The following is a 14074-nucleotide window of genomic DNA, read 5'->3' on the forward strand; positions in this document are numbered from 1 at the left end:
GCGGTTCCCAGCCTGTTTTTGTGAGAAGCCTCAGCCTGGTGGGGAATTCTGAGAGGGAGGTGAGGGGGATGGGAGCAATTACCACAGAGCCAGGAGTCCAATGAATGGCTCGGCTAAACTGTCCCTGGGAGAGCCTCTCACGGGCATGGGGTCTGAGATCCCCACCTGGCTCCTTTCCTGAGTGTGCGGGTACAGAGAGGACAGGGGTGTGCACGGTGGAGGGCATGGCCCGGAGCCTTGGAGACTCTGCTCCGAGGCTGCCTCAGTCGGCAGGGCCTGGCTCCTGGCATGTCTGGACAGAGCGACTAGCTCCAAGTCACCTCCTCAGGGACGGTGCCCTCGTGTCACTCCTAAGCACGCCTAAGGCCATAGATGGACCTCTTCTGAGCTCATCTGAATCAAAACAGGTCTCTCAAGACCATTGCTGAAACCGGTGTCTGTCTCCCACACTGGCTCTGGAGGGCAGTGACCACAGTTATTATGAATGTTTTTCCTGAGCCTGGAATGCAGTCACAGTAACAAAAATATTTGCCATACTGAGAATGACAGAGGCGCATGTCTGTAGCAGGTGACCTGGTAAGATTTACGCAAAAGAAAAGTCACAAACATTTAATCAAATATAACCTACCTTATCTATAATTTAATAAAAGTGTAAAATGCAAATCAACTGAACAGCAGAACGACCATCCGGACAACCTTCCGGACGACCATGCTATGACACGCACTGGTGCCAGGCCAGCCAAGGCCAGTGCAATCCGATTGGTTGGGGGGCCCACCATCGCCCCACAATGGCCCCGCAGAGGGAGGCCCAGGCCACCGGCCAGCGGGGCGATCAATGGAGCGGGGGACTCCACGATCGCCCCAAAGAGGAAGGCCCAGGCCACCCTCTGTGGCGCAATCGATGGCGGGGGCGAGGGGGGGGGTGCGGGGAGGGGACCCGGCAGAACCAGGGAACCAGGGGTGTGTGGTGGCAGACATAGGCAGCGCCAGACCAAGGCGGGGGTGGGTGGGGGGCTGTGAAGGCCTACCCTTGCAAGAATTCTGTGCATCAGGCCTCTAGTAAAAGATAATATACAGGCATACCTTGCTTTATTGCACCTCACAGGTATTGAGTTGTTTTTTTCTACAAACTGAAGATAAGACTCTTCACCAGCAAAAAGATTACAACTTGTTTTATTGCATTACGACTTGCTTTATGCAGTGGTTTGGAACCGAACCCACAGAATTTCCAAGGTATACCTGCAGTTTCTTAAAGGGAAAAAACCTCTCCCAACTCAGAATTCTTGAGTGGATTGTGCCTACAATGAAAAGGGCTAGAATAGTGCCTCACGCAGAGTAGGTGCTACATAAATCCTTTTGTAGGATGAACTTATAGAAGTTTTCAAAAAGCTTTTGCTAGATCTCACACTGAAGTCAATTAAAAAAATGAATCATTGTCATTAGACTGGGAGAGATGTTTGCCAAGAAAGAAGTCTGGCCTGGGGATAGGAACAAGGCATAAAGAAGAAAGCCCCCGGGGAGCAGCACAGAGCCCCCCCACCCCCCCTGCCTCCCACCCTACGGACCTGGAGGGCGGGCCCAGCATTGTACCTGAACACCAGGCACCTGCAGCTCTGGGAGATGCAGGAAGAGGGAGGACACCTCCATATGTTCCTCCGAATATTAATGGGCTCCAACTGACTGGGCTGCGGTCACAACTCTGCTCTCTGCGGCACGAAATGGGGTTGACTTAATCCTGTTTTGGGAGGCCTGCAGGCTACGAGCCCTATCCCAGTTACAGGTTGCGAGAAGCCCCCTGAAACCTATAAACAGAGCATCCACAAGCAGTTGGTGCCCAGACAAACATGAGGTAGGGGGAGGAGAGCACCAGAGCCTCTGTGGCCAAAGGCTGGTCACAACAGTCCCGGAAGGCAGCCTGGAGGAAGTGAATCTTGACCTTAGGAGAGAAGACAACACAAGGTTCCATGCAGTGGGGCAAGAAGAGTTCCAAGTCAGGAGGTGGGGGCGAGAGGGTGTTGTGGGGGTGAAGGGCCTGGAGACCCGCATAGCCACCCCCTCCATTTTCTCCTACAAACCACCTCAAACCACAGCTTCCCATATCCACTGATGCCTGCACTGTGACCCCAGCCACCCAGACACTGACGCTCAGTGGTCTTCCACTCCTTCCTCTTCTCTACCCCTGTACCCCCACCCTTCCAAGCACAGGTTCTGTGAATTCTGTCCTGGCTTCTTCAACAGGTTATTCCCTGTCTGTGCCCATGTCTGCCTTGTTAGCTCAGGCCCACCACCTTTCTCCCTGACCTCTTCAGTGGGCCCCTTACATGGCTCTGGGCATGGGGTCAATCAAGCCCCCTAAACCCCAGCTTGGTGTGCATTGCTCCTCATTCAAAACTCTTTCTTGGCTCCCTATTGCCTTTGGAATAGAGGTGGTCAGCATGACACGGGGTGGAATGAGGCCATGCCTTCCTCTACAGCCAGCCCGTGCTGTGGGCAGGCCTGTGCTCATTGCTGCTGTGCCCCTACCTGGGAAACCCACACCCCCCCTCTTCCGGGCTGGGAGTCCTGGCCCGCCTTCAAGGCTCCTTTCTAGGCCCAGCTCTCTCACCACCAGGGCCCCAGCACTCGGCTCCCTCTCCTCCTGCCCTGCTCCCAGAAGCAGGCACTTGACTGGGATAGTCTGATCACTGAGCACACATCCTCTCTTTCTATCAACAACAAGTCCACTCACAGCTCTCCAAGGGACCTACCCTGTGCAGTGGGGCCTGCTGAAGTGGTCACTGAACTCTTTACGATAGGCTCTCTCCTAAGTCCCTGTTTAGCCCAGGATCTCGAAGACTTGGAGAGTGAAGCTCTGAAGAAGGAATGGTGGACAGAAAGAAAGTGGGACTGGTATTTTGAGACAAGGCATTCTCTCTACGTGGCCAGATAGACAGGCCTGTTTCAGGGTCTGCTTCCTCCATTGCAGTGAAACTACCAGAAACTGGGCAAGCCTGAGGGCACCACCAGTCTTTCAGCCTCTTGACCACTGTTGACAGTGCTGAGGAGTAGCCATTAGCATTTTTCCTTGATGGACAATTCTCTTGGTGAGCTGATGGATCATGAAAGGTTTCTCAGCTGCACCAGCATGCTGCCGTGTTAACAAGAATTAACTTAGAGGTAACATATCATAGTGGTCTAGGCATCGGGACTGCCTGCGTTCAAATCCCAGCCCGGTTACGAACTAGCTGCGCAACCTTGAGCAAGGTGCCTAACTTCTCTGTTAGATGGGCAGTATAGTCGCTGTGAGGATTAAATGAGTGAAAAGTGTCAGATGTCTGGGACAGTGCCGGGCACATAGTGTCCAATAAATGCCAGCCATTCTTAGTTTTCAAAGGAGAATTACAAATATTTAAGATATTTTTAAAAGTTGGATTTAGGGCTGTCTGCATAGTCCCCTCCCACCCCCTTCCCAGTCTCTATCTTCTCCTTGTGCCGGCCTGCTTTTCATTTCTTCAGTTTAGTCGAGTGGATTGTTTGTAAGTGGCTGCTGGTGGCTCTGCAGGTTCCAGACGCACAGCTTTGTGCCTTGCCTTCAGCTGGCGGAACGTCTGTCTCCTGAGGACATCACAAGGCGCAAGCCTGTGGGGCACACATGTCCCAAGGGCGGCAGCTGCCCACCCTCCCTGCTGCCCAGAGAGATTGCCACAGGGAAATGCCGCTGATCAAAGCTCTGGATCAGTTTTACCAAAGACTTTCCAAGCGAGAGGGGCCCACGGGGGTGACGGGAAGGCAGTGGCATCCAGTCCCTTGGACATCTCACCACAGCAATCCCCACGCCCCCGGTATGTGCAGGCTGCACTAGCAGAGCCGGGGGTGGGTGAGATGACCTCTGGAGGACCCTCCCAGTATGGCCCTATGCCTGTGAAAAAGGTATCCCGTTAACACATGCAGAAAATTCAACATTTTTCTCTCTCCTGGCCCATTTGCCCATTACTACGTCAGCATTTAGATTCAAAATGCTCCGGTCTTCCAGACCTGCTGTTTGAGCTGCAGCGTGAAGAGAGGAGCTCCGTCGTGAGCTGGGGGTGGGGGTGGGGGTGGTACTGCTATCTTCAGGTGCTTCACTCTGGGTTTTAGGAGGGAGGCAGGCAGCAGATCAAGGGGTCAGGGAGGCCTCGAGTGGAGAGCCGTCGGAGAGCAGCTCAGTGCAGGGCGGGGGATGTTTCTGCCATCTCAGCTGCTCTGGATTTGACAGGACCTGTCAGTTGGGCCTCGGCTGTGGCAGCTCTCTGCCCCTCAGGGTAAAAGGACTGTGACTTCCGGGAAGCTTTGTACCCTGCCCTGCCAGCACCACCAGCACCAGCCTCACGCTCAGGCCGCTCAGGCCGGACCTTGTTCTAGCGGTGGCTACTAGAGAGGGGTGTGGGGAGTCTGCTGGTCTTGGAGCTCCCTCCCAGGTTTGGAATTTACAAACACACTTCAAACCAAATTGAGGGTCCAGGGAAAATACCCCCTCACTCCTGTCACTTCTCTAGAAGTCCAGACCCCCAAAGGACCCAGATGGCAAGACTCAGCCCCCCTTCTTCTCCCCACCACTCAAGAATGTGAACTAGCAGCAAACAAAAGTCTCATCCAAATTAGGAAGCGAGCAGCTCTTTCTGCCGGTGAGTGTGTGCCATAGGGGATGTTTGGAGTTTTGGGCTCCTGCACAGGTCCCTTCAAACCCACAATGTTACTAAGACTTCAGCTGCTGAGCCTAAATCAGTCCTGTGCCATCCCATCACCGCACACCCTTCCCCAAACCCAAAATGCTGCTGCAAAAGCAACTGTCAGCTCAGGGCTCCTGGGAGGCACCGGACCCTGTGCCTCTATTTCCAAACCTGTGAACAGAGCCGTCTCCAAGCAAGAGCTGTGGGGTGTTAGTACAGGCCCCCGTGCTCTGAGGGGGCTGCTGCTGAGGTGCTGGGAGGGGGCTCTGCTGGACAGATGCCGAGACCTGGGCATGCGCCAAAGAACTAGACTCCCACCTACACCCCCCACGGACCCTGAGTGGGGCACCTGTCCTGAGACGGAGGGGGACACAGAGGCTCTGGGCTATGAGTGCTGATCAATAAGACCACGGCTCCATGAGCTGGCAGCGATCAAAAGCCCCTTCCTCCCCAGCCCTGCCCTCATTACCTTCTTGGGAGAGGATGATGAACTTGGTAGTCTTGAGTGTCTTTCCATTCAGCGTCCAGGTGACGGTGGCCGGGGGGTCAGAGGACACCTGGCACTGGAGCAGCAGCTTCTCGCCCTCTGCCACATGGACATCCCGCAGCTTCTCCGTGAAGGTCGGGGCTGTCCCTTGGCTCTCTGATCTTTGCTCGTTATCTGTGCCTCCTGAAGGCCCCCTCTTGCAGTTCACATCATTCTTAACCTCCTTCTTGAGTTCTTCTTTCCCAGCTGGTTTTGGGCTCTCAGCTGGCTTGGTATTGTCCAAGGGTTTGGGGGTTTCAACAGGCTTGGCATTGCTCGTAGGTTTCAGGGTCTCAGCAGGCTTGGCATTGCCTAGGGGTTTCGGGGTTTCGGCTGGCTTGGCGTTGCCCAAGGGTTTGGGGGTCTCAGCCGGTTTGGCATTGCCCACAGGTTTCAGGGGCCCCGAAGGCTGGACATTGCCCACCGCCTTGGGACTTTCTGCCACTTTGGCATTCAAGGCCTCAGCACTGCTGCTCCCATTCTCTGCTGGTAATTTTTTCTTGCTGCCCAGCACTGAGCGGAAATCCGGGGTGGCAGGTTTTGCAGGGGGTGCCTTCTCAGGCACTGGGGTCTTGGGAGTCCCTTTCTTGGCCAAGACAGAGCGGAAGTCAACCTGCTGGGGACTGTGCACCTTCCTCTCTTCCTCGGACACGGTCTTGGGCTTCACTTGCCGCTGCAGGTTGGCGCGGAAATCCATCTGCTCGGCTGGGATCTCCTTCAGGTCTTCCTCCGACACAGTCTTGGTGCTCACCTTCTTCCCCAGGAGGTCGCGGAAGTCCAGCTGCTCCACCTCCTGCTGGCGGATGGCCTCCTCCGTGTGCTGCCGGGTCTCCACACGCCTCTTCAGTAACCCCCGCACGCCTTCACCGTCCTCCTCCTCAGGCCAACCCTGCCCTCTCGCCGGCCAGCTAGGCCTCAGGGTCCCATAGCAGTCACCATCACCACCATCAGCACCAACTCCTCGGCCACAGAGGCCCTCACAGCTGGCAGGCTCCCTCCCCCTGCAACCAGTGAGGGGGAAAAGGAAAGCAGCAGCAGGAAAAGGGGCCGGGAGAAAAAGAGACGTCAGGGGAGAGCAAATCCCTGAGGGAGGCAGGGTAGAGGGGAGGGGAAGGAATGGTGGGGGCTGGCCAGGCTGTGTTTATAGAAGGGAACATTGGTGAGAGGAGCTTGCTTGCTTAGTTGGTTTGTTACATCGGTAATGACTTCAGTAGCCTTATAAGGGTGTGTGCAAAAAAAAAAAAAAAAAAAAGAGAAATTCACCCCCTCCCTGCTCTCCCTCCCTCATTCGCCTTCCAATCGCTCCCTCTTGGCTTGGGCAGCTCAGCCCGAGGACACAAACAATCTGGGACTGTTGGGCTGGGCCTGCAGGGGCCAGGAGGAAGGTGCGTGGGTGGTGGCATGGGGCCTGGCCAGTCAGCTCCTGGGGGGCACTCACCGCAGGGGGGCTCGGGTAGGGCTGCTCTGTAGCATCAGTGACACTTGGCAACTGCATTCGCCAACCCGGTTCCTAAGGAATTCAAGGGGTCAGTACAGATCAAGAGGCTCTCGGCTGAGGGCCTTCCCGGGCTGCGATGAGGGAAGGGCCGGCAGGACTTGACCACAGGCTGGCTGCTGGATCCAGGAAAGATGGGACCACAGGCTTAGCTGTGACCCCCACAGGCCAACCCCAGCCCTAGACTTAGGGCAGGGCCCTACCCCCCTCTCCTTGGCTCACCCTTTATTTTCCCAGCTCTTGTTTAAAAAGGAAAAAAACAACAAAAACAAACCAGGATCTTCTGAACAACAGCTAAGATAAGCATCCAGAAGTTGCAATACTTTTCTGTAAGTATATTGCAAAAATAATTCAATCAATAGATCGCTCAATCAATAAAAGAAGAGTAAAGACTAAACTAATGGGGGCCGTGATGGAGCTGCTTGGTCTAGAGCAGTGGTCGCCAACCTTTCGGGCCTCACTGCTGGCGACCGCTGGTCTAGAGTGTGTGGCCTTGGTCAGCCTGCGAGTGACCTTGAGTTTGACTCTGTGCTCCCTTAATACAGAGCTGGGTACTTCCCTCTCCTCTACAGTGCCCCCATCCCCCCACTACTTCTCCTTCGCCTGCTCAAGAAATGAAAACACCCTCCAATCCGTACTCATTGGCTAATGCCCTCAGGTCAGAACTTTTTGCGTTGAAACCTAGCAGGTGTCTCCCTAATGGGTGGCCCTCTCTCTTCTTCCCTCAGATGGGCTCTGGATTCTCCAGCAGCTGATAAAACTGTTCAGTCTCTCCGAGCTGGTGGGTGACCAGCTGGGCCCCTTCTGCTCAGCAGAGGGGCTATTCCAAGCTTGGGTGCCTGGAGAACATAGAGCAGCAGCTCAGCCCGCCAGCCCCACAAGGCTGCCATCTGCTGGCGTTTCTGAGCTCTGACCAGCCAAGAAGTCCTGCTTGCTGGTGGAAGGGGTGGAGGCAGGTCTGAAAGCCAGAGGCTTCATGGTGATAGACACCCGTGTTATACAGCACCCTCCAGCTCGCATCATGTCGTATCTGTTCTCGTTCTTGTCCCCAAGCATCCCAGTGAGGCATAGAGAACCATTATGTCCGTTTGAAAGGTAAGGAAAGGAGGCTCAGGAGTTTCTGTGAGGCAGTGCTGGGGTTCTGGGGTGTCCCACACATCCCACTGCACACAACCATCTTACCAGCCCTTCAGGGGCTGAGCCTGCCTCACCTGCTAGCACAGGTGTGCCAAGCTCTGCGACAGGTTCCTCACATAATCCACCTTACTTAATATTATGACAACTCTGTGAGGTTGGGGTCAGCACCATTTTTATAGGTAGGAAAAATGAGGCTTATGATGTTAAAGTAATTTGCCTAAACCCACAGAGCTAACTAGCGGGCAAAGAGGCTGGGACATGGGTCTACCTAAATCCAAGACCTGTGACCTTCCTACCCCTCTCTACAGTGCTCATCAGTACAAATCTATTCCGGGATATGTGTGCGTGTGCGCGTCTGTGTGCATATGTATAGGTCAGCCACACACACGGGTTCGCATGTATGTGGGGTCGACCTGGTGGGCACCTGCACCTGCAGGTCCATGTGTGGGAACATGTGCCCATGCACCAGTCACCCCACATGGACAGACATCTGAACACGAGTTCATGGAGCTCTGCTGACGGATGTGGGTACCTTTTGCCCGGTTTCCCTCCCCATGGAGGGCCGACTCTGGGTCAGACAAGGGCAGCCCATGGTATGGCAGAGGACTCTCAGGGCTGCTGGGGGTTGCTGTTCACTCCCCAGTACTAGGACCCATTTGAAAGAAAGAGAGGTTGATCTTTGCTGCCCCCTTCCTCTTATCTGGTGGGTCCCCTTTGGGCCACCTTCCTCAAGGCTTCCTCTCAGGGGGCACAGGCTCAAGGTTCAGGAAGCCTCATGTCTGGAGAGTTCGACAGCCCAGAGTGCTTCTTTGCTCAACAATGAGCAATTAGGTGCCTCCCCAGTGCCAGGCCCTGGGAAGGCTCAGGGGCCTCCACAGCACCCTGAACACTCAACACAGAAGGCTACAGAACTTGGGTCAACCTGAGAAATAACTGTGGGAGTTCCTTTAGGCGGAGGACCAGCCCCTGCCAGGCTGCTGGCCAGAATTAGGCCATCCTTTTCCCACTTTTCTTTCAGGCACAGGGTTGGTGCCCGGAGTTGGTGGGAAGCAGGAGGACAGGATGCCCCAAGGGCCATGTTTCCTGGGAGCCCTTTTCAACATCTCCTTAACCGAGTTTGCTCTTGTCACAAGTAGAACGCAGGCCAGATGCAGAAACCAGGAGCAGACACTGACCAGATGGCCCTGCTCTACCCCAGCCACACTCCTCAGAAGCTTTAACTGAGCTGGAGTAAGCTTTGTCTCCTCGTGGGGGGACACAGGTAAGAGGTTCTGTTGTTTGCCAATCCCTGCCCTCAAGGAGGGCAGCACAGGCAGCCTGCTGCTCAGCCCATTCCCAGGCCTCACTCGGAGCCCCCAGGGCAGTCTGGGGGGCCGGTAGGGAGTGTAGAACTTGGGATTCCCACGGCTGGCCCACCAAGTGAATCATCCCTAGAGGTGGTCTGGGGGTCACTATTTCTGCAGCTATAAACTTAAATCTCTGCAGGGCCTTAAAGGCAAATCATGGTTCACTGAAAACCTGCAAAGATCAGAGAGGCCTGCTGCCTGGGACCCACCCCAGATAACCTCCCAGCTGGAACAGCCTTTGGGGCCATCTCTGGTGTCATCGCATACTCAGTCAGAAGTACGTGCTGGGGCCGAGGATGAGGCCCCTGCCCCGCGCCCAGCCCAGGTGCTGCCCCAGAGGATATGGGCCTATCACCCTATACGGACAGAGCTCCTCTGCCCCCACCTCCCAACCCCCGAATAAGAAGTCCTCTCCTTGCTACAACACTTTTGGGCCTGTCCCACTCTAAATCACCCACCTCTGGAATGGATTTTTATAGGCAAAATTAAAGATTTGATTTCTTAGGAAGCAAAAATCTTTTAAATAATTCAGCTGGAATTTGGAACTCACTTTTTGACATTTCCCCTTTTAGTTCAGGAGAGAAAAGCTAGGGAAGGGAAGGGGAGCTAGAAACCACCCACCATATGTACCCCCACCCCAGCCTTCCCACCCCCTCTTCCTCCCAGCATTCCAGTTCCTCCTTGAAAGGCATTCTGCCCTGGGTTGAGGTCTGATTCCTGTCAGGATGAGAAAAGCAAGAGGGGAATGAGGTCCTGGCAGGCCTGGCACACATTCCCCAGGAGAACTTTCCACTGACTCGCTCCTTCTCGGCTGGGGACGAAGCCAAGGCCAGGGCACCAGCCTCCCCAAGGGATGAAAAGACTGGGCTTTGGGGAGGGAAAGGGGGCAAGGGCTGCTGGGGGTGAGGACTCCAGTACGATTTCCCAGGTTCCCTAAGTCCCCAGTGCACTTGGAAGAAACCAGGAACAAAAGCGCATCTGATTCCAAGGCAGAGATTAGGGTTCTAATCTGGGCTCTGTACTGGCCTTTGGGTGGCCACGAGCAAGTCCATGACCCCGAGACCTCAGTTTCCCCCATTATTAAATGAGGAGGCGGCGAGCTAACTTCTGAAGTCCCTTCCAACTGGGACAGTCTAAGTTTTATGACTGTCCGCAGCTGGGCCCAGACAGTCTGCCTGCCGACCTCCCAGTGCAGCTCTCCACGCTGGCCTGGCTGGCTTCCCACTGCCCGTGCCTTGTCTTCCTACCCTTTCTTTCTTTCTTTTTTAAAAAAAATATATTTTATTAATTTTTTACAGAGAGGAAGGGAGAGGGATAGAGAGTTAGAAACATCAATGAGAGAGAAACATCGATCAGCTGCCTCCTGCACACTCCCCACTGGGGATGTGCCCGCAACCCAGGTACATGCCCTTGACCGGAATCGAACCTGGGACCCTTCAGTCCGCAGGCTGACACTCTATCCACTGAGCCAAACCGGTTAGGGCTTCCTACCCTTTCTTGCTCAGTCTATCCAACAGGCCCTCAGCAGGCAGGCCTTTTACTAAGTTGCTAAGCCTCAGCCTGTTTTCCTCAAAAGGCCCCCCAAAGCTCATCTCTTTTCGGATGTCTGGTTTGATTGACATGAGTAACTGCCTCAAAGTACTACTCCTTCCATACAGACAAGCTCTGTTCTCACATATAAAGTTTCCATGATCTGTACTGACCTAGGAGAGAGGAAGAGTGTGTCTTCTGCCTATTTTGGATGCAGATTTGCCTTCCTTAGAATAACTGGTTCAGGCACCAGGCAAAGGCTGTTGGTGGGTCTGGGCACACTACCAATGGCTGCTAGCAGGGTGACTGGCCAGCCTACGACCATCTTATCAGCTGTCCACAGATGTGTCATTAGCTCAGCTGAGATTTGTTGAGACCTACCTAAGTATCAGCAGAACTTCCTAGCAGATCCACAGACTCCCAAGACACAAGAATGGCTACTTCTCAAAGCCACTCAGTAACGGGATGGTTTGTTAGGCAGCAAAAGCCACCTGATACAGGTAGAAAGCACATGTGTGGGAAGGACCCCAGAGCACATGCCAGGTGCTGTGATTATGATAGCGACAGTGCTCCATCCTGGCCGTGGCCGTGGCGTGCGGCTACCGAGCCTGTCTGTAGCTCAGAGCCTTAAACATGATGAGCTCAGGACAGGGAAACGATCTGTCCAGGAGATCAAGCCCTCTGACCAAGTGGCCAAGCACCTGAGCCAGGCAGGTCCAAGCCTCCTCGGGGTGTGGCACAACCTCCTATTCACAGAGTCAAGGTGCAGACACGCGCTCTCCTTCAGCGCTCACAGCAACCCGAGGGGCTGGCTTTTCGCCTCCATCTACCCAAGGTTGGCATGGCATGTGAAGAGTTAGAGCATTAAAAAAACAGAACATCTCTGGATCACATTCATTTATCAGACAGTGACCACATGCTGGCTATGGGCCAGACATGTTCTAGGCACTGGGAACATGGTAGTGTGCCCTCAGGGAGCTTACCTTCTTGTATAACCTAGAAAGGCCTTGAAAGAGAGAAAAAAAAGGAATGGGGAGAGTTAACTTCTCTGCAGCAGTCTGAAAATGTCTATGGCTTCTTTGATACCCCTCTCTCCAAAGGTGGAATTTATTCTCCTCCCCTTGAGTATGAACTATGTACTGAGCAACTCACTTCTAACCAATATAAAATGTGGCAGAAGTGACGGTGTGAGACTTCTGAGGGTGAGCCATAAAAGATACTGCAGATTCCAGCTCATTCTCTCTTGGATCACTCTCCCTCTCCCTTCCTCGCTCTCTAACAATCAATTTTAAAAAGTCTTTCTAAAAAGATGCTAAGTATTGGGGTAATCTGTTATACAACAAGAGATAACTGATATACTCCCTCTACCTCCTGCTTTTCTAATTTTAATCCATTCTTCCCTCCTTCATATTCTCCACACACCAAATAATGGGGGAGCAGAAGCCAGGATGCAGTAAGACAGAGGTCTTTGGGGAGCGGAGCCCAGAAGGGACGATTCTCCGTGCACATCTACGGTACTGAAGTGGAAGAAATGAAAGCTTGTCAGCGGCACCAAGTCTGCACTTTCTTTGCCTTGAAGCCCAGCCCATTGTTTTGTGCTTCTCCTGGCTTCCCAGCCCCAGGCAGGAAGTTGGAGGGGTGTAGGAACTTGGGGGCGGGACATGCACTCACTTGAGCAGGATTTCATACTGGCCGGCATGCCAGGGCTGCACATTCTTCAGGACCAGGGTGAACACGTCCTCGTTCTGCAGCACCTCGAAGTGGCCGGCGTCTTTGGAGAGGGCCTTGCCGTCTCGGAGCCAGTGCACGGTGGGGAAGGGGTCGCCGGCGATGGCACAGGAGATGAGGACGCTCTGGCCCAGGGAGGCTGTCACCGAGCGAGGCTTGCTGATGAACCAGGGCTGGGTGCCATCCTGGGGCTCTGGAAGTTGGCAAAGCGTTGAGTTAGAGAGGGAGGCCTTTCAGCAGAGAGCGTCCACTCAGCTCTTCATGGGGGTGAAGGTCGGAAGACAGCACGTTACCCAAATAACAGCTTGTCCAGAAATCACTTCTATTGCACATACAGATATAGCATATTCTGCTTGTGGCCATTTGTGTTGGTTACATTCTCAGAGGATAATATTGACATGAATGGTATATCAAAGCAAGGGGAGGTAGCCCAGGATGTGCCAGGCACTGGGCTGGGCACCAATGATCCATATTAGTTGTGATGAGGAAGATCTGTACTTGCTTATGAACTGGTCTCTCCTCTCACATGGAGGCTCCCTAAAGGCGAGGACCCCAATAAGCCCGTAACTCACGTCAAAAGCCATCACTGCCAATTTGCTACATGTATCATGAGATTTCCCTCCTGGCACTCTATGTGGCTGTCACCAGAAACCCAGAGAGGGCAGGGACTTCAAAAGGCAGGGAAGAGCTGCCCTACTCAGCCAGACCTGAGATGTAGGGTGAGGAGCTGGTCCCTGGGCTGGGATGGGACCAAGACAGCACGGGGTCCATAATGGGAACACAGCAGGCTCACGTGGCTTCCTCACCTCCTGACGGCTTTTGGAGAGGCCACGGCAGCACCTCCCGCCCCTGCCCCGGCACTGGTCAGCCTCACCTTGCACGGTGAGCACAGCCTGGGTGCGAACCTCCCCGGCGCTGTTCCAGGCCTCGCAGGTGTAAGTGCCCGTGTCCTCCGGGAACACCTCCTGGATGCACAGGCTGTGCCGAGTGCCCCTCTGTTCGAAGTGGAAGTCCTCCGACTCCTGGATCTCGTTCCCGTTGTGAAGCCAGATGACCTCAGGGGGTGGGTTCCCTGAACGGGAGGAAGGTCGGGGCCTGGTCAGGGGGTGCTTTCCTGGGCCACCTGGCAACTCTGCACATAGTGCTGGGCCACTGTGCTAAGTACCTCACTAAACCACGCTTCAGCTTCCTATCCAGAAAGTCTTCTAATGCATCTGCCTCCCAGGTTTCTTGGAGGATGAACTGAGCTCGCACAGCCCACTGGGATGGCAGGTGACACATCATGTGGCACACGGAAGTGTTCAATGCATGCTCATAATTATTTCACTGGTCTCTCCTCTCACATGGAGGCTCCCTAAACCTCTCACATGGAGGTTCACCCCTATGCACCAGACTGCCAGAGGTGAAAAAAATAGGATTTCAAAGATGAGAAAGGAAACCCAGGAAGAATGGTTTTTAAAATTAGAATTCAAACTGCCTGAGAGGCAACTGGGTCACTGGGTTTGAAGGGACCTTGTTTCCGCTCTACGCTGACTCGCACTGCGCAGTTGGCGTCACTTTATGGCCACTCCCTCGCCATCCTCAGCAGAAGGGAAGCTCCGCTGCATCGTGTTGTTACCGTACA

At 54.2% G+C, this 14074-nt stretch overlaps 1 protein-coding gene across 4 annotated transcripts in view; it reads right to left on the reverse strand.

Annotated features, from left to right (window-relative positions):
* MYLK (myosin light chain kinase) overlaps positions 1 to 14074 on the reverse strand; it is a 176239-nt gene that overhangs the window by 72579 nt on the left and 89586 nt on the right. For 3 of the 4 annotated variants that reach the window (XM_006772891.2, XM_006772892.2, XM_006772893.2), the window contains 4 exons: positions 13325 to 13522; positions 12394 to 12643; positions 6653 to 6724; positions 5158 to 6215 (listed from right to left, as the gene is read on the reverse strand). In XM_006772891.2, coding sequence (XP_006772954.1) covers positions 5158 to 6215; positions 6653 to 6724; positions 12394 to 12643; positions 13325 to 13522 — 1578 coding nt within the window. The remainder of the gene's footprint in view (positions 1 to 5157; positions 6216 to 6652; positions 6725 to 12393; positions 12644 to 13324; positions 13523 to 14074) is intronic. The other variant, XM_015569904.1, reaches the window with a different exon arrangement.

This window comes from Myotis davidii, unplaced genomic scaffold (assembly GCF_000327345.1).
Source record: "Myotis davidii unplaced genomic scaffold, ASM32734v1 scaffold745, whole genome shotgun sequence".
NCBI classification, from domain to species: Eukaryota; Metazoa; Chordata; class Mammalia; order Chiroptera; family Vespertilionidae; genus Myotis; species Myotis davidii.